Below are 25,176 nucleotides of genomic sequence, written 5' to 3'. Positions count from 1 at the left end.
GGAAAGTAGTGGTATGTGTTAATTGTCGAGGTGCCCATGGTGCTGGGGATCAGAAATGTCCCGTGTGAGAGAGGCAGGTTGAGGCTTCCAGGATGAGAGTAGTGCAGAAGTTGTCATATGCTGAGGCAGTGAAGAAAGTAGAGGAAGATGGGTCAAGGGGGAGGGATCCTAAGAGGAGTGGTGTGAGTAGTAGATCTGTACCAGTAAAGAGGGACAGGCCAACAAGTGATATATGTTTTAGTGAGGTTGGATCTTTAGCATTTATAGCAATGGTTATCAACTGTACTACAGGGATGGAACATAAGTCACAGAAATTTGAGGTTGTGGTGACAGCTGCAGAGAGCTATTTGGGTGTGCAAGACTTAACATCAGAAGAGTTACAGGGTCTGTTAAGTGGTGATGTCCCATCCTTTCAGGTTGTTGGCATGAGTTAGGACTAAATAGATTTAAATAGTGGAGTAGGGTGGTGTTATTTTAATTTTATTTGTTTTGAGAATTTTCTGTGAGTGTAGTGTTATAGTAGGGTATTTGTTTATCTAGTAGGTGGCGTTAATGCAACATATTGGATGCCAACCGCCGTTAAACCTCATCGAAGAAGAAGTTTTTCGTAGGGTAGACTCCTCCCTGCTGCAGTTCACATGGAAGATGTCACTTGAACTAGCCACGAATTTATGTTGGGGTCTCCACAAGGAAATGGCTGAGGGATTACGTAGTTTGTTTCCAAATTGTACAACTCTGACGTTACTTTTTTAATCCTGGACGCTAATATTTTAATTACAATAGCATTATACCATCGGATATGTGTGTTTGAGTTTAGTTGAAGTCAATTTGGCTAACATAACGGGAAACGAATCATTTCGAGAATCTCACCTCGGACTTGCTGCTGTTAGTTTACTACCTAGCGATAACACCTGATAAAGCTAGCTAAATAGTTTTAAGTAATTTGGGACAGTTAGCAGTGATGGCTGGTATTAACTTGAGGGAGGCTTTTACAACCAGATAACTAATTTCTTATACGAAATACGACTAAAGTACAAGCAAGGTAAAGGATAAAACTGTCAACTTTTTCTTGAAGTTGTCTCGAGCGAAAATGAGCAATTGTACCGTTAGCATCTAGCTAGCAAATTATCTAACGGTAGCTAGTTGACAGTGACTTCCGTGGAAATTGGGTATGGTGTTGCAACTTTGTAACGTCAACGTTACCTACTTTAGATTTGTTTATCAATTTAACTAGCTACAGTATCTGATTTAGCATAGCATAGCATGCTAATGATGCGGGATTCAACTGTGAATTTCAGTGTTCTCCATAGAACTTGCAAATTGGTCGTCATTCTATGTTTTCTCCATATTTCGGTCACTTTAATTTTTTACGTGAGGTCGTTAGATATAAAATTTTCGTTTGCACAAAATCAGCAAGCGAACACAGCGAAAAAGCATGACCAAACTACATCAAAGGACACCAAACCTGACGTGGTTGAAACGAACCGCTTTTCTATAGACAACGTGACATCTACACTCACCAAAGAACTTGTAAAATGTCTTGACACTTCGCCACTGCTTGGTAAGTAGCTATGAATGTGTTGCCAAAACTAATAACGAGTCGATGGCAACTAATATTTAATCAACATTGCATAATCAATATTTCTGACGTATGCTGTAGACTCACTGGTACGTTTTATAGTCATATGATGCCTGGTTGGTAGTCTTGCCAAAAGTGGTTTTTATCAGCAAAGAATAAAAGTTGTTGACCATGTAAATCGGACACAGTCATTCATTAATCTGCTCTGATGAGGAATGGGTAGAGTTTGCATTACATATGTCGCTTTAATCTGTATCTTAATGCAACCTACAAGCGCCAAGTATAACCAGTTAGTCATGTCTTAGTTATTTTATGACCACTTAGCCTGTAGGGTTTGATATTTCACTTATTCATACAATAGGTATATCTATGGCCACACGCCCACACCCTTATGTAACAGTTTTGCTTCCGTCCCTCTCCTCGCCTCTACCTGGGCTCGAACCAGGGACCCTCTACACAAATCGACAAGTCACCCTCGAAGCACGGTTACCCATCGCTCCACAAAAACTACTTCAAGGTCTCAGAACGAGTGTCGTCCCCGCTAACTAGCTAGCCATTTCACACCGGGTACACTTACATTATTAATGCATAGCATAGGTCTACTGCTAATGCTCTTGAATGAGCAGCTTTGCTTGTTTCCACAAAGGTTTGTTGTTGTTCAGAGGCCTTCTCTCATAGCTCAAGTTTAAAAAATTGGTTTATGCAGCTGTGGCCCGAGCTGATCTGTCGCTCTGCCACAAAACCCTGACTGCTGGGTGGGAATTGGTGGATTAAAGTGGTGTGCACATTCTCCCCTCAGCTGACTTGGAGATTGAATTGAAAAGCAATGCAGTCTAGGAACATCAACCTCCAGGTCACATTACAGAAAACAATACAATAAGTTCACTACATCATATATGCAGTTTAACCTTCTGTTATTTTTTTGTATGGCTTTTGTAATTTGACCTACTGTAGCTACTTGTGTAAGCCACTGGCATATAGGAGCCACACTATTGTGTTCAATAATAAAACAGCTGAGAGGTTATTGTCAGCAGAAAAGGCAGTCGCAGGAGATTGGAGAACTAGGCTGGATTTTCTTGCAATAGGAAATTAGGTCTACAATATTAACAGATTTTACATGCTATTTCCATTGGCTCTACTGAAATCATCAGTTATCAGGGCTGTTGTAGATAGAGAGCCCTGACAAAATTGTATAAGACTTCCCTTCTCTCCTGTTCTCATCCAGTGGGCCCACTGCGAATTGAGTTCTCTAACCCAGTCAGCCTTGATGTGGTGAGGAAGGAGAACCCCAATCTTCAGAATGGGGGGCGCTTCAAGCCCAAAGACTGTGTGGCCCTCCAGAAGGTGGCTATCATCATCCCTTTCCGCAACCGCGACGAGCACCTCAAGTTCTGGCTGTACTACCTCCATCCCATCCTTCAGCGCCAGCAGCTGGACTACGGCATCTACGTTATCAACCAGGTGAGTCCTTCCCGGCCCCTGTCTGCTCTCTGTCTGCCTGTGTGGAGTAGTTGGTAGTGCTGAGTGATTATTGGAATTCCATTTTGTTAGTTTTTTCTGTGAGCTCAATGCGCACATTGCAGTTTCTCTGGAGATAAATCAAATCAAATCAAGCCTGAACTGCAATGTAGTAGGCAGTTGTTATTTCCAACAGGCCAATATTCTACATAGTCCATAAAACATGGTAATTAACTACAATGACCATAATCCATTGCTCATCTACTTGTCCGGTCTGTGTTTCTTTTACGACTGCTATGGAAGAGGGAACAATGCACGATTGTGAGGTGATCTAAAGAGTAGCTGTTTCTTTGCGAGGTATCACTGCCTTAATGCATGATCTAAGTGATTGATACTTGGTATTCAGCAGTCTTAAAGGTATGCCTTTTTTTACTTTGAAGAACTACAGTATAGTGATTTTGTCAGACAGCATAGGCAGCCGCTCTATAGAGGTGAGATGGTGACTTGGAATGAAATAATAGTCATCAAATAAAACAAATGTTATACACAACTGAAACCTATTACTAAAGTAATGTGAATTAATGGTTAGTAAACAGTAATGGGCAGTCACTACTATCATTGGACTTGTATTAATTGTTTTATTCTGTTACAGCATTCAGCCCACATAATGCATAGTGCTTTTAATGTAACAGTTATTTTTTTAATACATTATTTTTTAAATAATCAAACCGACTTCAAAAAGCGCTAATCACTCAGCACTAGTAGTGGGAAATGCAGTAAGATTTTAACCAGTGAGCAAATCTTAGTGCAGGCAGTGCCCCTTTAAATTAGGTGGTTTTAATGCATGAAACAAACACGTGGTCAGTATATTTCCAATATAGGATAGCTAGAGTTTACTGGTATGGTAAACCACAAGTACAGGTACTTTTGCCATATTTTATTTGGGTTTGTTTTTTACGTGTTAGCCTAGGCTATGTAAAAAGAAAATGGCATCAAGCTCCCAAATGACAGGCTGTAATGGCAGTTGCCCAGTGACTAGTTGAGAGATGTACTGGTAGATTTGTTTTCTTGTTGAGTAACTCTTCTGGGACAGAGACATATGGGCAATTCCATGGTAACGGTTTACGCTGAGACTCAGATTTTTCACTTTAAAATGTATGCCAAAGAAAAACCATTGATTTCAAGGTTTAACAAACAATACAACTCCATGCACAAGGACTACACTTTCAATACTTTCCACTGACAATTTTACAAAAACACATTGTATCTGCACAGTTTTTCCTATCAAAGTTTGGTAACAATAAAAACTGAGGGAGATTTTATTGTAATTCTGTCCAGTAAATGTACACCACTGTTCAAAAGATGGCATCACTTAGAAATGTCCTTGTTTTTGAAAGAAAAGCCCCCAAAAAATTGTCCATTAAAATAATATCAAATTGATCAGAAATACAGTGTAGACATTGTTAATGTTGGAAATTACTATTGTGGCTGGAAACAGCTGATTTTTTGTGGAATATCTACATAGGCGTACAGAGGCCCATTATCAGCAAACATCACTCCTGTGTTCCAATTGCACGTTGTGTTAGCTAATCCAAGTTTATCATTTTAAAAGGCTAATTGATCATTAGAAAACCCTTTTGCAATTATGATAGCACAGCTGAAAACTGTTCTGATTTAAAGAAGCAATAAAACTGGCCTTTAGACTAGTTGAGTATCTGGAGTATCAGCATTTGTGGGTTTGACTACAGGCTCAAAATGGCCAGAAACAAAGACCTTTCTTCCAAAACTCATCAGTCTATTCTTGTTCTGAGAAATGAAGGCTATTCCATGTGAGAAATTGCCAAGAAACTGAAGATCTCGTACTACTCCCTTAACAGAACAGCGCAAACTGTCTCTAACCAGAATAGAAAGAGGAGCAGGAGGCCCCGTTGCACATCTGAACAAGAGGACAAGTACATTAGTGTCTAGTTTGAGAAATGAATGCCTCACAAGTCCTCAACTGGCAGCTTCATTAAATAGTACCCGCAAAACACCAGTCTCAACGTCAACAGTGAAGAGGCAACTCCGGGATGCTGGCCTTCTAGGCAGAGTTCCTCTGTCCAGTGACTGTTCTTTTCTTTTTATTGGCCAGTCTGAGAAATGGCTTTTTCTTTGCAACTCTCCGGGTTTGGCCGGCGTAGGCCGTCATTGTAAATAAGAAACTGACTTGCCTGGTTAAATAAAAAAGGCCCACCTGTTAATTGAAATGCATTCCAGGTGACTATCTCATGAAGCTGGTTGAGAGAATGTCAAGTGTGCAAAGCTGTCATCAAGGCAAAGGGTGGCAATTGGAAGAATCTCAAATATAAAATATATTTTGATTTGTTTAACACTTTTGGTTACTACATGATTCCATATGTGTTATTTCATAGTTTTGATGTCCTCACTATTGTTCTAGAATGTAAAAATAAAGAATCCATTGAATGAGTAGGTGTTCTAAAACTTTTGACCGGTTGTGTGCGTGTATTTTTTTACGGTTTAAATTGTTCAAAGTAGTCATTGCGCATAGATTTGTATGGTTTGTTGAACTTTGAAAGGAATGATTTTTGTTTGGCATACATTTTAAAGTGGAAAAATTGGCGTCTCGGTGTAATTCCGTTACTGTGGAATTGCCCAAATGTCTGTTTTCCATAAAGGAATTTCTTGCTTTAGTCGAGAGGAAAAAGTAGGCAAGCGTCCAAATAACTCTTGCCTCCCTTCTTTAAAGAACTCCTACAATTCGCAGTAGGCCTAATCCTTTGTTCCCATCTATGGGGAAAGAAATCAGATCTGGCAACGTAGTGCCAGTATTTGTCTCTGCGTCTGTTCTTTGTCCATCAGCAATTTCCTTTATTTATTCATGGTGTTTGCACAGCCAAGAGACTCATGCTCTCTATCGTCAAACTAGCACTGAACACCAATGGACATGGCACAAAATACAGTGGCTTTCAGACGGGGCTATCTCTGTCACTTTAAAGACCTGAGAGAACAATCCTGTCTGGAATGCTCTTTTTATCCTCACACATTCCTGTTTCTTTTCATCAAGATCCTTTATTAAAAGAAAGCTCTTTTTATGTACTCAAAGTGTATAGACTTGGTTACAGATAACAAATGGAAGAATTCAATAAGGGTTGTACTTAAACGTGAATGCACAACATTTGGGGAACCTGGCCTGGGTACAAAAAATCCTGTCTTTTCCAGATGTAAAAACGATCAGTAGGCCTAATTTGGGCTTTTTATTGCAATCAAGTAGGCCCATTTTATTGTTTAGCGGTGCATCTACTTACACTACTTGCCCAAAAGTATGTGGAAACCTGCTCGTCGAACACCTAATTCCAAAATCATGGGCATTGGTTCCCCCCTCCCCCTTTGCTGCTATAACAGCCTCCACTCTTCTGGGAAGGCTTTCCACTGGATGTTGGAACATTGCTGCGGGACTTGCTTCCATTCAGCCACAATAACATTAGTGAGGTCGGGCACTGATGTTGGGCGATTAAGCCTGACTCGCAGTCGGCATTCCAATTCATCCCAAAGGTGTTCGATGGGGTTGAGGACAGGGCTCTGTGCAGGCAAGTCAGGTTCTTCCACACCGATCTCAACAAACCACTTTTGTATGGACCTCACTCTGTGCATGGGGGCATTGTCACGATGAAACAGGAAGGGCCTTTCCCAAACTATTGCCTCTAAGTTAGAAGCACAGAATCGTCTAGAATGGCATTGTATGCTGTAGCATTAAGATTTCCCTTCACTGGAACTAAGGTGCCTAGCCCGAACCATGAAAAACAACACCAGACCATTATTCCTCCTCCACCAAACTTTACAGTTGGCACAGGCAGATAGCGTTCTCCTGTCATCCGCCAAACCCAAATTTGTCCGTCGGGCTGCCAGATGGTGAAGCGTGATTCATCACTCCAGAGAACACATTTCCACTGCTCCAGAGTCCAATGGCAGTGAGCTTTACACCACTCAAGCTGACGCTTAGCATTGTGCATGGTGATCTTAGGCATGAGTGTGGCTGCTCGGCCATGGAAACCCATTTCATGAAGCTCCTGATGAACAGTTCTTGTGCTGATGCTGCAGTGGTAGTGAGTGTTGTGCGTAAAAATAATTTGTCTTCTGTTGCATCAGCACTCTTCGGTCCTGTTCGGTGAGCTTGTGTGGCCTACCACTTCACGGCTGAGTCATTGTTGCTCCTAGATGTTTCCACTTCACAATAACAGCACTTACAGTTGACCGGGAAAGCTCTAGCTGGGCATAAATTTTACGAACTGACTTGTTGGAAATTACGGTGCCACGTTGAAAGTCACTGAGAACTTCAGTAAGGCCATTCTACTGCCAATGTTTGTCTATGGAGATTGTATGGCTGTGTACTCCATTTTATACACCTGTCAGCCATGGGTGTGGCTAAAATAGCCAAATCCACTAATTTCAAGGCGTGTCCACATACTTTTGGCCATTTGGTGTATATAAAACCTTTGCATGAAAACGGACAAGTTGACCGTAGACATCACGCCATTTGTATGGCTACCGATGACTAGTGATCATGATAAGCACTTAGTGCCACAAGTTGGCTACTCTGTTTTGACAAGTAGCCTAGCTACAAACTGGCCAGTGTTGATGGTCATTATCAATGGCAATCATTAGCCTGAGTGGTGCCACCTAAAACACTTTGGTTTCATGAAGTGAGAGCTTTCCTGCCTAAAATGAGGTTCTGTCTCTCCATCTCTCACTGACTATCTCCCCATTTGTAGAAATCTCTAAACATGAGGCCACAGGCAAATGGGCAGAAACTTGTTTTGTGTGTGTGTGAGGTGATGCTGTAAGTAGTTAGACTGAATTCTCACAGGTGTGGGGATTTATTGACTTATGGGAATACTAAAGTTGGCCTTGAGTGTATTTGGAAATCAATCTGGCAAAAGGACAAACTGTAGTATGAATGCCACTGCAGAGCCCAGAGTTGACAAGGTGAAAATGTAGTAGTTATTGGGTCACCTAATCCCATTTCACGCAAAGGCTGACCTTAACGTAGGATAACGATATCCATTCTTCTCAATATCCTTCAAGTCATCAACGCTCTGGGTTAAAGCAAAGTAACTTTTGAACATTTTATTGACAACCAAAGTTAATGCTAGCGTAAAGGGCCATGTTGTAGATTAAATCTATTCCTATTGGATAAAAAAAAATGTGTATCAGTACGGTGTAGTTCAATGGTCCATTTAAGGACATGATTCTTTGCAGATGTAGGCACTATTGGCACTTGCGAGGCCAGTACTGGGTTTTAGCTTGAAGGCGTAACTTCTCTTTCAGGTCTCATGCCAGGACATGAGTCTATTGCCTCCCACCCACTAACAGGTAAAGTGTGGGAAACCAGCATGTTGTAGGGTGAACGCTACACCTAGGCTATACGCAGTAAATACATGGTTCTATTTCAGCATATAGCTTTTTTTTTTATATATATATATATATATATATATATTTTTTTTTTTAAGTATGCTCCACTCCAGTCTCCTGCACAGGTAGCAAATTGGTGTCCGCTGCAAAGAAAATAAGCTTTAATGGCTGCTTTTATACTAATGGGCCAATCTGACTTTTTCCATTTGCTAGAAGGCCGTTCAATGCTGTTAAACACAATTATGGGGTCTTTGTTGAAATTCTACTCAGTCTTTGTTTCTCTCTTCTCTCCTATTTCTCCTAGCCTTTCCTATCTTTTCCTCCCTTGTTTTATTTCCTCCTTTCCCTGGCCCCTTGCTCAAACCGCCGTCCTTTTGCATGTCAGGCGTATCTGGCCAATGGCTGTGGTCGCTGCAAGAGGTGAGACCGGCCCCCAGCTTGCTCTGGCCAATTGCGTGATCCCATGGGCTGAGGGGTTCTACTGGTAATATGGGATTACTTTCTCTCTCTGTCTCATTGAATTAGAGATCTATTTTAGTCTCATGCTGTCTTCTTCACTTGCTTGTTTCCATCTTTGCAAATGATCCACATCCTGTATACAGGTGAAGCTGTCATGCACTGGAGGAGAGAGGGATGCATCACTTGGTGGAAGAAAAAAAAAAACACACACTCACTCCCATAAACACACTCACAGACCTCCTTAGCGGATATTTATTTCAGACCGTAGCAGATGTTAATGCATTTATTTCAATCAGTGTACATGTCTGTCTCATATCACCACAATGTGTGACGTGTGACTGACGGGAAAGTGCATCAGCAGAGAACACTACTGAACATTGAATCAATTGTCCAAGGGTTGGAACGCCTCTTCAGATGACTTGAACTTCGCTGCTTTGTGGCATCCAGACCCCCCTCCTCATTTTCCTGTTCTTTTTAGATTGTTGTCGTTTTAAAAATAAAAATACATGTTTTTATTAAAACACTAGCCACACTATTCTTTAATTTGAGAACCTCAGTCCTTGTTTTTCGATTGCATGTTGTTAGGTTTCATCTACCTCCATTTTGAGTATTTTAGACACTTTTGGTTCTATGGGTATTCAAGCTGAACTTTTTCAGGAGGACCATCAGATAAAGCCAGTGATATATGAGACGTGTCCATTTGAAAGTCACTCCGCCCACATTGAAGGCACATTGACACAGAACACGATGCTCCCGTTTTTTTGTTGTTGCCAAAGGACACCGCACAGAGAATCATCCCAGGACACTGACGAACATTATCCCTGGTAACTGACCATGTATGCAGCCAGAGAACACAAAAAGAGAATAAAAATACCCACCCAACAAGTAGTGGATGACATGCCAGCCCTGAAAAGCGCCCAGAATATGTTGGCTTAAGTGTAAAAGCCTGTACAGACTACAATATGATATTCTGTCATTCAATCCCCCAATTTAAGGATATTTTGTCCCCCCCTTTTTTTCATTAAGCTAGGCCAATGATTATAAGACGAGAACTGCTGAAACTCGATTACTGCTTTAAGTTTCAAAATGGGAAATGGTTGTCTCCCAGATTTACCTATCCATGTCCATCAGCATTCCTTTGTTTTTGAGTCATAATAATTATCCTACACCTTGGAGAAAATTCTCTCCTTCCCATTAGAATTCTGTCTCTAGTTACATTCACTCTACATGTAGCGGTCACAATCCATAAGCTCCTAAAATGCCACTGACACATTTTTTGCGCTATTAAATTGTATTCGAATCTGTTGATTATACACCCTTGAAAAGACCTAGCGTAACAGCTACACGAAGCCACAAAGAGCTGGGCCTGCAAAGCTTTGATGACCCTGCATCAGCAACACAGAATATGAATTTCAAGTTTGTACGTGCACGTACTCTTGATATTAAGGGTAAATGCATGTTTTCCAGCGAACAAGAAGATGCCAACATAACGTCATCAAAGACCAACGACTCAAAGTCCTGTACTGTATACACCAATGTTTTTCAGTTGTCCAAACCAACTAGCTACACAAGTCTGGTACTTTTCTCTCCAAACTTCAGTGTAGGATGTTTGTAGCATCTAGTGCTCAGTCTCTGACACGTTTTTGTATTCCCAATCACATTGTAATAGATAGCCCTCTGGATGGTTTAGTTTAGCCTTGGTTCTGGTGTACACTTTAGTCCAATTAGACATGGGTGGCCAAACAACGAGGACCAGAGTTGCTTACTCCTGTCTAGACCCTCAAAAATAACTATTTAGATTTACACGATTCACCTTCCCATTCTAAACCCATATTCTCTCCTTTCACTCTCTAGGACGGTGATGAGATCTTTAACCGTGCCAAGCTCCTTAACGTTGGCTACACAGAGGCCCTGAAGGAGTACGACTACGGCTGCTTTGTTTTCAGCGATGTGGACCTCATCCCCATGGACGACCGCAACACCTACAAGTGCTTCAGCCAGCCCAGGCACCTGTCTGTCTCCATGGACAAGTTTGGCTTCAAGTAAGTCAACTCCTCCCACAGATGACCAGGCATTCTCCCCAGTCCACGGCGGTTTCAGCCTCTCCCCAGTCCACGGCGGTTTCAGCCTCTCCCCAGTCCACGGCGGTTTCAGCCTCTCCCCAGTCCACGGCGGTTTCAGCCTCTCCCCAGTCCACGGCGGTTTCAGCCTCTCCCCAGTCCACTGCGCAGACATAGGACAGACACAAATGTTAGTAGGAGTGGCCACATAAAAGCTTAAAGAGCACCTGTGGATTCCATGATGTTCTATCCGTGTCACTCACTTCAACCAATTTACTGCTGAATTACCACTGCGGTTACAGAGAGCTAACGGTAGACTTTGCTTGATGTTGCCTATTGAAAATGGACTTTTGCCTTTTGTTTTGTTGTTGAGTTTCTGGTTCTGCCTGTCTTTACCTCAGTAGCTGTCTATAGGTGTTTGCTGTGGGCATTTCAAACCAAGCCCTTCACTGGGTTTTAGTGATTGACTACCACATTCCCCATGGGGTGGGGATGTAATTATGAAGGATATTTTATGGTTGGTGATGATTGCCTTCTTCCTTATTGATCACGTGACTGATCCTAACCAGGTTCTGTAAAAGATTAGCCAAGAATAAGGCTAGAAAGATAAGGCTATGGGTAAAGTATCACATGCCAAAGGAATAACATATTAAATGCACAAAGGCTTGTTTCTCCTTACCTCTGTCGGTAAGACAAGCAAGCATTTAGATCGCTAACGCAATAGGCGGTGTTGGAAAGAGCTTGACATGTCATTTGAATTAGGCCCTAAATCTAGTTACACTAGTAGTGAACTGTTGCTTATTTGTATTTATTATGGATCCCCATTAGCTGCTGGGACTTTATTTGCCTCGAGTCGTGTGTTGAATAGCCTGCCTAATACAACGTGCTCACATGAGCAGTACTGGCTTCAAAGGTCAGCTGTCACAATGGCTTAAATGCTAATCATTTTAGCCTTAGGTGGCAATGCTGTGAGTGTCGCACGGTTTTGAACTGTTTTCTGCTTTGTGGCGTCCAGTGACCTGTGGCGCAAACTCCAGTTGGTTTAGCTGTTGCTCTACACGTGTAACACGTCAGACAGGGAAGGGCTCTTGTGAGGCTACAGGCTGTCTTTGTGTTTGATAAAGTGATTTGGGAGCTTCTCTTCTGATACACAGCTCTGGGCCTACACAGCTCTGGGCCTACACAGCTGTAGGGCTTATGCTAGGCTAGGCGCTGATCTACAGTCAGTTTCTCTCCGTTGTCTGCTTCTGATTTTAAGATTTAGATTAGTAAAGTAAGCTGGTCCCAGATGTGACGTCATAGTGCGCCCTGTGTACAGGTCATAGAACAGGTCTCTCAGCTTCTAACTGGGCTTTTATGGGTGTCCTGTCACCAAATTCCTCCGTGTTGCACACACACAACAGCTTGTGTCCTGTCACTGTGTCATGTTCCTCCAGGGGCATGCAGCTCACAGAGCATCCGGATGGAATATCCAGCAGGCTTTGGGCAGGAAAGTCCAGCTCAAGGAGCGACGCCAAGCTCCCCTTGTTCGGTGACTAAATCCCACAATGGATGAATGTTTTTTTTTCTCTCTTTTCATTAGATTTTCTTCATTGTGGCGACCTTTCCAATGTTAGCCATGGGATTTAAAGAATCGCGTCATAGCCAAGGATAACTCTTAGTGTCCAAAATCAACCAGAAAATGAGGCAAGGCTAAACCAGGGAGCCTCAGTTTCTCAGCTACACGTGGCCCTACAGTACACAGTGTACAGAGAGCCAGCATGTAACTTACAGAAGGCAGTGACGCATAGAGGAAGAGGGTTTTTCTGCAGCACCGCATCTTGTAGGCATATACTTCTTTCCTGGAACATAACCACTGACTGCAATTTCTGTCGGGTCCCAAGTCCTTGACCCCTTCATTTGAGAGCTGTTTAAACTCGAAGTACACCATGTATTTATTTATCTTTCTCTCTCCTGCTCTCTCTGTCTCTCTTTCTCTCTCAGGTTGCCGTACAACCAGTATTTTGGGGGTGTGTCGTCAATGAGCAAGGAGCAGTTCCTCAAGATCAACGGCTTCCCCAACAACTACTGGGGCTGGGGAGGGGAGGACGACGACATTTTCAACAGGTCAGAGTCCGCACACCCACAGACTAACGTCTGTGGCGTATTAGGACTCCATGTAAAAGTCAGCAGCAGGACAGCAAGAAATACGACTCCACATAATTCATATTTATTGGGTAAAGTGTTAGCTAAGGTTTCACATGAAACAGTTTTCTTGTTCAGTGTCGAAGCCCCATCACATAGTAACATAGGCCTAGTTCTTGTCACTCGTCAGTGACACTCGTCAGCATTGTTCCAACTTGTCCCCGAGAGTGCCTTTGTATGCCACTACCACCATTTGCTCTTGAAGGAAATGTTAATGTGTTAAAAGAGAAATGTGTGGTTTTGAAAGAGTTATGGCTCCTTCAGACCCAGGCTGACATTTCCTGAAATAAGACTAATAGGGTACTTTGCAGGGATTGGAACCATAAATATTTTTGTTCTGTGACTGTTCGAACTGTTCGAGCGGCACCACTACCTTTTTGTAGTTAAATCCAACGTGATAACTAGGCCTATAGTATCCTTAACTAGCGTTGAAGTTAATCCATTTTTCTCTAGCGAATTAAAAATCTCTCCATCTTCTGAATCACACTTGTAACGTTAGTACATTAGCCTAGGCATCGCAGGTAGCCTAAACACTGGCAAAGATTTTGCGGCTAGTTTTTTTTCTGGAACGTAAAATAACGTTATCAACTGGTTAACATGCTTTTTAAAATAACAGTATGCATCACTTTCTTCCCGTTTCTGTTCCGTGAAAAATTCAGTTTTACGGTTTTGTTCCCTGAACCAGTTCCAACTCCTGGTACTTTGTGAAAAGAGATGCATGTTTCTCTTTGTTTAACTTAATTTACAGTATCTCCTGTTCCAGAGCCAGTTTTGTTCAGTAGTGTGATCCAAGCTTTGCTGGATTTGGCATTAAATTAGCTCTACAAAACATATACTGTGCCTTGTTAACCTGTGTCTTTTGAGCCATGTGTAACCCTATACTTGCTCTATAGACCAGCCAAACTGAATTAAAGAACAACTCCACACTTAGTGTTGAATGCCCCACTGCTCGAGGTGTTAAGATGTGTTTTTGTCTCTTCTGCTTTTCGTAGGTCTTAGTAGGGGTTGGTTTATAATTCACCTCATCCATTTTTATTGTGAAACTGTAAACTGGCAGACTGGACGTTTCCAGAGACGATCAATGTTATTCACGGCGTTCGGGAAGCTTTTGTAGCTGTGTCAGCTACACAAATGTGAACTGTTATGTAATAAGCAAGGCCAATTTGCATCTCTTCCAGAGGCAACTGAATGAAAATCAAAGAACTTGTTTTACTCCCTTTCACATCTATCCTACTTTTATTTTACCTCTTATGTTTATTTCACTAGTGTAAAAAAAAAAAGTGCAGATTTTCTCCTCAGAGCAAAACTTTTTTGCAACTGCGGTCCAGTGTTTTAGTTAGACGGGGGTTCTGACGCATGTTGCTGCTGTCTTTTAACAGGCTGAGCTCCAAGGGGATGACCATCTCACGGCCCAGCGGCGCCGTGGGGAAATGCAAGATGATCCGCCACAACCGGGACGGTGGGAACGAAGACAACCCTCAGAGGTGAGGTTCCCCCTTGTGAACAGTACTCCTGCATGATGCTCAGGGGCGGCATTTCAATCTATAATGGTACCGCCTCTGTCTTCATTCACTTCCTTTCACATGAATATAGCCAAACTGGATTTGATAGGAGTAAGCGTTTGGTCCACCTAGTTTCAGCTATATTGCTTTCACCTATCCAGCTCTGTTAGATCTGTAAAGGAGATCAGAAGGGATGGAACAAACCCTCCCCAGGCTCTCCTTTCCTTCTCCATACAAGGATTAATTCACTCGCTACTGTTCCCCTTGACGTCATTTCTCACTAACGCTGGCTGACTTTCTGAACTTGGACTTTCTTCTCCGTACCGATGCAAACTTAATAGAATATAAAAGTCTGGGAAAACATTGGCATGCAATGTGTTTATTATCACGCGAAGCTGCAGTGATAAGCCACTTAATCCTTCATCTCTATTGAAGTCACTATGTAGATATTACATTAGTGTATAGTAGATTACGTTTCCCTATAGCACTTTGATTTGTTTGATTGTCGTGTAGTTTTATGTTTAATCAGGTGACGGTTGTTGTGAAATCCAAAAGAGATGTTTGCCATAGGCTACACCGTAATAAACAAAAGACATGGTTCCTAAACCGCGATATTGAATTGTGGTTGAACTGTGGTTTTTCGTTCCAGGTTCGACCGTATCGCCCACACCAGGGAGACAATGAACAAAGACGGCATCAAAACCCTGTCGTACAAAGTGGTCAAAGTGGAGAAGGATCAATTATACACCAAAATTACTGTGGACGTGGGAAAAAAAGACTGAGAGAACCAATAAAACATGAACAGCCTTGACAACCTGTGGTGGATGCGGTAACCAAATGTGCCTTGACATTATAAATAATGATATGCCTTGGACTCTTTGGACTACAGAGAATGACTGATCTGATCAGCAAACAAATGTTCCCTTTATTTTCGGCCTTTGCACATCCGATGGTGAATTGAACTGGGATTCCAGCTTTTTCTTCATAGGATCCATAAATCATTGACACCAGGAATGACCGTTGACATTCAGTACATTGACACACTGTTGGTTTCCTATTGGGCTTGTACGTACTCCTCTCTCTCTTTTTGAAGATTGCTGCTGCGTCAATGTCCTTTGTGAGCCATTTTGTCTTGAGGGGGGGGGTTGTGAAATGATTAATTGATTGTCCTATGCGTCGGGGACTCTCAAATAATTAATTTTCTTGTATGTCTATTTCTTTCCAGTACTGTTGATGTTGTCGTTTTGGCATCATCGTAGTTTTCTGTCACTTTTGGGAGATGTATTGCTATTCCTTTTGATGCCTTTGCTGATCGAGCAGGGTTTCAACCCATTCAATGCCAAGTGCTCAGGCCAAAGATGGAACTCTACAATTTGAGGTTCATTAACAAACCAAGTCACTTTTTTTTGTTCAAAGGCAACCAAACAATGATCTTAAGATTTGTTGTACTTTTGGTACGTTCACAACCTTTTGATGGAGCATCAAAGGGCCTAGAACTCCAAAAATAGGTTGTTTAAAAGTCCAAATCCCATGATAGTTATATTAGAGAAGGGGTCCTTAAGGGTATTTGAACTATCTTGAAAGTGTCTCCGCTGAAGCACCCTTCCCTGTGAAGAGCACCATTCCAGGTAGCCTCTAAGGAGGCCTCTCCCTGGTGGAAAATAGGTACCTGAATGTATTTGCCTGGTGGTGTTGTGTGTGCGCCCTGAGGTAAAATGCTACTATGCTGTTGTCTGTCACGAGTGGCTGGCGTTCTACTTTGTTTGTGTTGGTCTAAGAGAGTGGGTTCTATGCTGAAAAGGATCCTCTTGTAGTCCGTGTATGTCTAAGGAAGTGTGAGGGTTAGAAAAACAAGCATTTTGTGTCCTCAATACGTAGTAATCAATACCTTAAAGACATCCGCATGTTCTTAAACTGGACGGTCACCATGTCTTCCTCACAGGTACTTTATAGATCCCTCATACAGTGAAAATGACTCAAGCTTGTAAGCTTTGGGGCATGACGTTGCACAAGTAAAGTTAGTAACTCAATCTTGAGGGAAAAAAGCCATTATGATTTCTGACTGGATGGACCAGAATAATTGTGCTGTCCATACTTAAGCTTACATGTTTGCCATTCCTCTCCTGATTGCTTCTTAATTATATCAGTGCTGGTGTCTGGAGAATCTATAAAATGACTGCCATTTCTGCCTTACCCAAATAAACTTGAAAATATAAATTAATTGGTCAACATTTTTATATTGACATTTTAATCATTTAGCAGACACTCTTATCCAGAGTGACTTACAGGAGCAATTAGGGTTAAGTGTCTTGCTCAAACGCACATTGACAGAGTTTTCACGTATTTGGCTCGGGGATTCCAACCAGTGACCTTTCGGTTACTGACCTCAACTTTAGAGACAATACTATACAATGGACCTTGGACCATTTTTAGTAGGAGGGATGAGTTTACATTAAGCTCTGAAGCATAGTCAGTAATTCCCCAGCTGTTTCCCAAAAGTGTTTTCCCAGATACTGGACAATAGTTGGCTGCCTACTGTACATTCTGTAGTAAATGTTCCAATGAAGCAGCCAAGCTATATGTACACACACGCAGCCTATAGTTTCCACTATAAAGTAGAGAATGGTCGTGATGTCACTGGGTTCCTCTTCAAGCTGTAAGCCTTATGGGCTCGGCCAGGAAACCCAATATCGGGGGCTTCTTCAACTATGGTGGAACGTTGCGTATAGAAATCCTTTATATAGAATAAGCACAATGTACAATCATGGCGAGTGGAGGATTGTGTCAGCTCCATGCAACACATTTCTATACTCTAAATTTGGAGTGGTTGCCACCTTGAGTATATCTTAAAGGCCTCATCACCACATACCTCCTCACTCTGTCTGGTAGCCACACACAAACTCTCTAAAGACATGGGAGATGCCTTGCATGCAGGGATGCATTATGTGTAATGCATACCATTTTATATAATTTTCTCAATCCACCCAAAGGCTCTTTCAGGGTTGAAAACTAAGGTCTTTATAGGTTGGCTAAAGCCAGGTTGTGTACCTCCCATAGACAATGGCCTTTATTGAGAGCCAGCATTTTGTATGTCAAGTGTGAATTCAGTTTGTTTTACAAAAGTTAGCTGGCTAATCTGCAAGGCTTCATCACTCTGTTCTTCCTTTTTCTCTTCATGTTTTCCATTATGATTCAATGTGTGCATGTATGCTTGTGATTTCTACAAATGCGTGTCTTTGTAAATCTTTTGCTGGCTCCACATTTTCATTCAAAAATGTATACTGACTTGCAGCAATGTTTTTGTGTCGATTAAAAAATAATAATAATCTATTTAGGTATTTAAGTAAACGTCTTCTCATTCATTAACATGGGTCGAGGACTTAGGGGGTGGTTTCCATGACACAGATCAAGCCCTAATGAATGAAGTCTCCATTGAGAAGATTAATCTGTGCCTGGGAAGCTGGCCCTAAAAGTCCCCTCACACCATTATTTTTGTCCAAGCCTTGGGTCAGCCAGCTAAACTCTAAGTGCCCTCTTGGTTAATGTTCAGTGTTGGAACTGGCCAGTAGTGTCCTCTGCACAGAGCAATGGGATACTTGACGGGACAAAGGTGTAGGGGCGGGCAGAGTAGCCCTCTGTACTTTTTAAAATAAAGACAAGCCAACTGCTTTCTACATTTTATTTAGTGAAGAAAAAAAACCATGTCCAGGTAAGAGGTAACTACTGCTTCATCGTTGCATCAGTCTCACTCATGCAGTTTTTTGAGTTGAGACAACCAGCTTGAAGCTGTTAACCGTAGGTGGTGTCGTGAACACTGCAGTGATTTGGAGGGCAGGGGTTTTGACAGGTTGGCAGCAGAGGCCAAAGTCTTTTCCACTATACAACCCCGTGGACGATATGCCACCTGGCTGGCTTCGACTCACCCAACCTGGGACGGTTGACCTTCAGGGCCTCCTGGACTCGGAGCAGCGTAGGAGAGATCTGGAAGTCAGTCTGGCTCAGGTCTTAAGGGCCCTGCAGAAACCGAGGCTCCGACTGCTCCAGAGAATGGGCCGAGGGAGCCGACATGAACTGCCCCAGGTAATAGACATAGCTGCTGCTGCCACCTGTTCTGTAGTATAGGCTGTGTCCTTCATGACCACTGATATATGAATGGACTGGGTAGGTTTCCAGCTCACTATGACACTTGCCACATTCCATTATGTTTTTGTATCAGGGATTCTAAAGGAAGGGAATTTAGGTTAATGACACATCTAAATAAATACCTAGCTGAGTGGATTTCCTTTCTCATAAGTTAACTGCTAACTTGTGCCACGGATTGACCCATATTTGTTCATTTCCTCCCCCACAGATACTTGTTTAGAATCTTCGGCAGATCAAACGACCAGTAAAACTCCATCCCAGACTTGTTATCAGGGAACGTTTACATCCAACCATATGGTGACCTTTACAGAAAGTAATGAATAACTATGGTGCTTGTGGATCATTGGGCTCCCAAGTGGCGCAGCCGGCTAAGGCACTGCATCTGTGCTAGAGGTGTCATTACAGACCCTGGTTCGATTCCAGGCTGTATCCCAACCGGCCGTGGTTGGGAGTCGCATAGGGCGGCGCACAATTGGCCCAGCGTCATCCGGGTAGGGTTTGGCCAGGGTAGGCCGTCATTGTAAATAAGACATTTCTTCTTAACTGACTTGTCTAGTTAAATAATAATAAAAACATTTGGGGGGGGGGGCTTTCTCTTTTTGTATGTTGCTCAGGACTTTTCTGTCTCATGTCCTCAGAGTGGGCAGGTTAGAGTTGGACTTGGAGATCATTAGCGCCCAACTGGACCAGGTTTTCTGTTCTGGGGGAAAGTGTCTCCACAGGAATGGACCATCGGCCCATAAAGACAGCTTGACTCCTGTAAGCCCTTCATAAGCATAGGAAACTAGCCTCCCATTGGCAGAATGAAAGCTGCCCTCTATGAAAGTCATATGTCCACTGAAATTATATCTTTCATTTTGACCTCTGTTTGTCAATCAGGAGAATTGGGACGGTACTGTTCCTCTACAGTGTCAGAGGGAGGACCATAATATCACGACCTAGCTTATTTCTCAAGCAGTGGACAAAGGTCAACATTTGAAAGTAAATCACTCTGTATCTCATCCTTTTGTTCACTAATAACATTACAAAACTGACACCCCTGACACCGATCATGTAAACACCATGAGAAAAGAATTCTGTATGGCTGACTCTGCTGTGTTTGGGCCCTAACCCAAGAAACTGTTGATGTTTTCAGGAGCTAGACAACCTTGAGCATCTGCTGGAGGAGTCTAGGGCCTAGCAGGGGCTGGTGGAGCAGGGAAGGGATGCCTCAGAGGCCCGTATGGCAGCCCTCCACTCCCAGCTGTACTAGGAATGCTTCAGCGTCCAGGAGACCCACAGAGAGAGACTGGCCACACAGGCAGAGCAACTTGGCAGCAAGCAGGTGTAGCCATGGAAGACCAGACCAACTAAACTGGTACAGGGATTCACACCCAAAATGGATGCAGGTGGTTCCTTCTACACTTCGTATTTGTACAGAAGCATGTAATCTTGCCAGATGTCTCGGGAGTATCTAACCCAGGCCTCATCTGATAAGGCTAACAGAAAACTGAAAGAGGTTGTGAACCAGTAGAAGTCAGGTTTTACCAATCATCACACCAGTTGTGTGTAGTCACACAACACTTGTTTCTATTATAATAATAATAATAATAATAATAATAATGCCACACTAAAGACATTAACTATTTTGTGTAACACCACTTCGTTGGCTGATGATCTGAAGATGAATGAGTCCCTGTAACAGGAGGTGGTGTCTCTCAGACAGAGGCTGGGGTCTGCAGAGGAGCGACCTCCCTGATGGAGAGTGACAGATGCCTGCTCAGGGTTCTCCTAGCGGCACCGGGGACTGAGCGGGAGGAGCTGCTTCAACAAGGACACCCCTCAGCCCTTGGGTAAGGAACCCACAGCCTCTAATATTGGTGCACTTGGAGAGCTGAAAGAATCAGATGGATAAAATCAATATGGTTCTACTTTGCTCTCTGATAGGCTGGGTGGAATGTTCTCTGTATTGCTGCCTTACGCCTATTCAAACCTTATGGTCTTCATACGTGCAAAGAGAGTAGGGGTGGATTTGGGATGGAATCAGTATCTTTACCTTTTATCTTGAGGTAATGGAGAATTTTCTTTTCTCATTGTTTTCACTCTTGGCATCGTCAGTGCTGATAGCTCCAGAACACGGAGAAACAGTCAGACTTCTAACGGATGACCCAGAAGCCAGGGTTTATCTGTCCAATTTGAAATTGTCAGACTTATAAAGGATGAGCCAGAAGCATGGGTTTGTCAGTCCACATCTTTTTGTCTCTTAGGAGCGCTTATGAAACGGATGTGGAAATCTCTGGAAAGGAGGAGAGGGTGAGGGAGGACAGTGCCGTGTATGAAATGGAGGAACAAGATGAGGAGGAGAGAGTGGAAGGGAATAATGTGTCTGTTATTCATCGGCAGTAAAAATTCAGTGAGGACTTAAGATCCATGAGGTGACACACTCTTAAGTCTGGCCCACAGAAACAAATAAAGGAAGAGAACCAGGAAACTGTCTCTTTGGGAGTCCTTTCCTACAGCACCATGTCACGTTGAAGCGGTCTAACATGTGGCAGAGTGATGTTTCCTTTCAAACATACCTCTCCTCCAAACCTCACTTCAGCAGTAACCAAACTTTCATTTCACATAGAAAAGTGTTATATAATATAACAAGCATTTCTTTCTTTTTTACCTGGGATATTATTAAGCCATGGTATTTATTATACTTCCTGTACTTTAAGTTAAAATATCACTTTAGTAAAGTTCATGCAACCTGAGCACCATTTTTAAGCTAAGATGCTACTTTTTGCAGTTTACTGTGCTACATGCTTCACCATCCAGTATCATGCCAACACATGCTGAATAGACAAGCTATAGACATACCTATGAGTTATGTATATTGTGGATTTCTGAGGATTCACTGGCTTAGAATACTACTGATCAAAGATAATGCTGGACAGTCTCTGCCTCTGGTCTGTGAGGGGAAAGAGGGGAATCTGGAGAGCCCATTCTCTAACAGCTGTGCTCAAATCTGGCTATGTATACATTGTAACAACCTTATGTAACAGCAAGCTTGTTACAACCACAAAGCCCATGACCAATGTCCATTTCTTCATGTAACACCCCATTACACTGGTTGACACAGTGCCATTGTCTTAGTCTGAGGACTCTGACATGTTCTTGTTTATTGTTGAGGCTGGTGAGGAGTTTTGATTTCTGGCTTAAGCTAATACTAATCCCTCTCCGAGACTATTTTCTTTGGCCCTGAGCTTGTGGTCCACGGTGCACTGCCTTTTACTGCCCTGGTCCCTGAGGACACATAAACATGGATTCATGGGATATGCAGACTGGGAAGACATGGTTGGAATACTGCAGGGCTAGACACTTTCTCTCACCGATATGACGTCATTAAGAAAGGAACAGAGAACAGGGTTATGACAACGTCATTATGAAAGGACCAATCAGAGAGCTGGGTGATGATGTCATTATATGAAGGACTAATCAGAGAGAAGGGTTAAGACAGAACTACGTTTAGGATGTAAAGAAAGCACTCCAAGATAGCAGTATTTTTCAAAGAAAAAGATGTAAAGACGGTTATTTTGTGTATTCACTTTATTATCATAATAATATATGCCATTTAGCAGTTGCTTTTATCCAAAATGACTTAGTCATGCGTGCATACATTTTAAGTCTGGGTGGTCCTGGGAATCAAACCGACTATCCTGATGTTGCATGCACCATGCTCTACCAACTGAGCTACTTCATATTTTCCTCTGTTCTTTTCACTTCCAAGTACACTGCTTACTCAGGAATAGGTGTTACATAATGTTATTACATTCATACTGACCAATCCTGGCACTTATTCTTGGAGCATACTGGACTAATTTCCCCCTACAGTTTAGCTGTGCTTGCACTCATTTTATTTGTTGCAACTGAGAGGTATGTGCCCAAAACCATGTACTTATGGCTGTCTGGCTGATGCAACGTTGCATGACTCCACACTGGCACAGACCGCACAGACAATCCTTCTTGATTGAGGAAGCTGGAAACTTCCTACTCACTTACTCACACTCTCTCTTTATTCTTCCATCTTTTTCTCTGTTACATTCTCTCGCTCTTTCTCTCGCTCTCTCAATTTTCCATTGACGTCATCACAGTCCAAGATTTCTCTGTGTTCTCAGTGTATGCTTGTCCCTGTTGCTTTTTAACGGACCCATGTCTGTTAATTTCAACGGAGATACAAACGGCAGACTTTGGCAAGTCATCACAACGTCAAACTAGGTATGTTTCATGTTAACATGGCTCCACAATCGACTCCTGATAAGTACACTTCAGATACTGTAAGTGCAATCTGTTTTAGTGCAATAAAGTTGCATTTACCAGACGTTGACCGTAATCCAAAATAACTACTATTCATACAATGTTAATGCAACCCAATCATTCCATGTACAGAACCTGCAGGAGCCCTAGCGCAAATCTTCATTTTGATAACCCAAGAGTTACACCAGCAGGTAAGAATGATAACAAATAGTCATGTGTCGATTGAATAGATACACCTCCCTGTTTCACATAAAATGTCTTCCATGCGTTCCATTCCATCTACTACATAATGATGTACTTCGGTTTCGCCGGCGGAGAACGTCGTGGAGGTGAGGCGCACTCTTAGAAAAAAAGATGCTATCTACAACCTAAAAAGGTTCTTTGGATATCCCCATACGAGACCCCTTTGAAGAACCCGTTTGAGTTCCATGTAGAACCCTTGCCACAGAGGGTTCTACATGGCACCCAAAAGAGTTCTACCTGGAACCAAAAAAGGGTTCCTCTATGGGGACAGCCAAAGAACCCTTTTGGAACTATTTATTTTCTTAGAGTGTAGCCACAGATGGCAGACTTGGTGCCCTTGGGACCAGTATTTGTCATGAAGCTTAAATTATTACCTTCCTTCCTCGTCTGACAGAGAGAAGGGACTGGTATTGGTCAATCGCTGGAATTCATGGCAGCATGAGCCAATGGTAGCCGGTCCAGTCAGTTCATGGCATCATCATAATCCAATTCTTAGTATCACCTCACACCAAGTTGCCCATATCTATATCTAGACCTCTATACCAGGCGGTGTCAGACTCCACCCCCCCCCCCCACCACCACCATTGCTGCTACTGTTATCTATGCATAGGCACTTTAATAACTCTATCTACATGTACATAATTACCTCGACACCGATACCCCCTGTATATAGCCCCGCTATTGTTATTTACTGCTGTGCTTTAATTATTTGTTGTTCTTAAGGCATTTTCTTAAAACTGCATTGGTTAAGGGCTTGTAAGTAAGCATTTCACTGTAAGGTCTACACCTGTTGTATTCCGCGCATGTGACAAATACAATTATATTTGATATCATGTAATAACTTGATTTGAAATAATGTAATAACTTGGAAAGGTATTAGTTACAGTGTAGTTACTTATTACTGGTAACTGCACTTTGATGTAGGAAGACACCATTTTCATTGAGCAGCTGAGCAAGTGGCTAACCATAGGAGTAGATGAACTTGTTCCTTTCTGCAGATGACAGCGCTGGTCATAGAGCTGCAGGAGCTGAGAAGGGTCTGTAAAGAGACATCATCCACACGACCTGTCTCCCCCCAAGGACCAGGGAGTGGCTGGAAAGAGCTTCTTTGCTTAAGCTAGGGCTGCCAACCCAACCCTCCTGGTTTGGCTCTGACTCTCCCAGAGGCTTAGGCTTTCTCTCTCAACAAGCAGTAAGCAATTTTTCTGATAATTGAATCAATGCATGAAATATAAACAATGTGGACAAAGTTCTGTGTAGTAATAATTGTTTATGCTTCTACAGTTGGCATGGCCAATATGTGCCACTATATCAGTGGTTCCAGTTATCTTGCCAATGCCAAAACCCATTATTTAGATTGAAAGTCTCTGTATAGGACTGTGTGGGAGAACTGGAGGGAATAGGGGAGAGGCTGGATGTCCTGGAGAGCCAGTGGACTTCTTTGGATGGTACCTCTCAGGATCATTGACAAAAGAAGTAACTGCTAGCTTGTTTAGCCCCGGCCTACTAACTGTCTGAATCGCCGTGTCCCCAGTCAGCCCAACCACTCACTGGACCCATATGTTCACTTGGCTACGCATGCCTCTCTCTAATATCAATATGCCTCGTCCATTACTGTCCTGGTTAGTGATTACTGTCTTATTTCACTGTAGAGCCTCTAGCCCTACTCAATATGCCTTAACCAACCATGTTGTTCCACCTCCTACATATGCGATGACATCACCTGGTTTAAACGTCTCTAGAGACTATATCTCTCTCTTATCATTACTCAATGCCTAGGTTTATCTCCAATGTACTCACATCCTACCTTACCTTTGTCTGTACACTATGCCTTGAATCTATGCTATCGTGCCCAGAAACC

At 42.5% G+C, this 25,176-nt stretch overlaps 1 protein-coding gene and 1 long non-coding RNA gene across 3 annotated transcripts; both read left to right on the top strand.

The window, feature by feature from the left end:
* Positions 1-280: 280 nt before the first annotated feature.
* Positions 281-17,981, top strand: LOC106604638 (beta-1,4-galactosyltransferase 1). The gene is made up of 6 exons (XM_014199477.2): positions 281-1,561; positions 2,805-3,040; positions 10,760-10,947; positions 12,949-13,071; positions 14,529-14,633; positions 15,301-17,981. Exons 1-6 carry the CDS (start codon positions 1,264-1,266, stop codon positions 15,431-15,433), a joined length of 1,083 nt encoding a protein of 360 aa, XP_014054952.1. The 5' UTR covers positions 281-1,263; the 3' UTR covers positions 15,434-17,981.
* Positions 17,982-19,387: 1,406 nt separating this feature from the next.
* LOC106604800 (uncharacterized) lies at positions 19,388-23,879 on the top strand. Of its 2 annotated transcripts, XR_006769853.1 has the most exons (5): positions 19,423-19,553; positions 19,674-19,775; positions 19,930-20,182; positions 20,496-20,626; positions 21,041-23,879. It is a non-coding gene; the product is annotated as an uncharacterized lncRNA (long non-coding RNA). The 2 variants fall into 2 exon arrangements; XR_001328733.2 differs by having other exon boundaries at positions 19,388-19,553; positions 20,496-23,879.
* Positions 23,880-25,176: the final 1,297 nt, after the last annotated feature.

This window comes from Salmo salar, chromosome ssa05 (genome assembly GCF_905237065.1).
Source record: "Salmo salar chromosome ssa05, Ssal_v3.1, whole genome shotgun sequence".
Taxonomy (NCBI): domain Eukaryota; kingdom Metazoa; phylum Chordata; class Actinopteri; order Salmoniformes; family Salmonidae; genus Salmo; species Salmo salar.
This window is presented reverse-complemented; position numbering and strand designations above follow the sequence as displayed.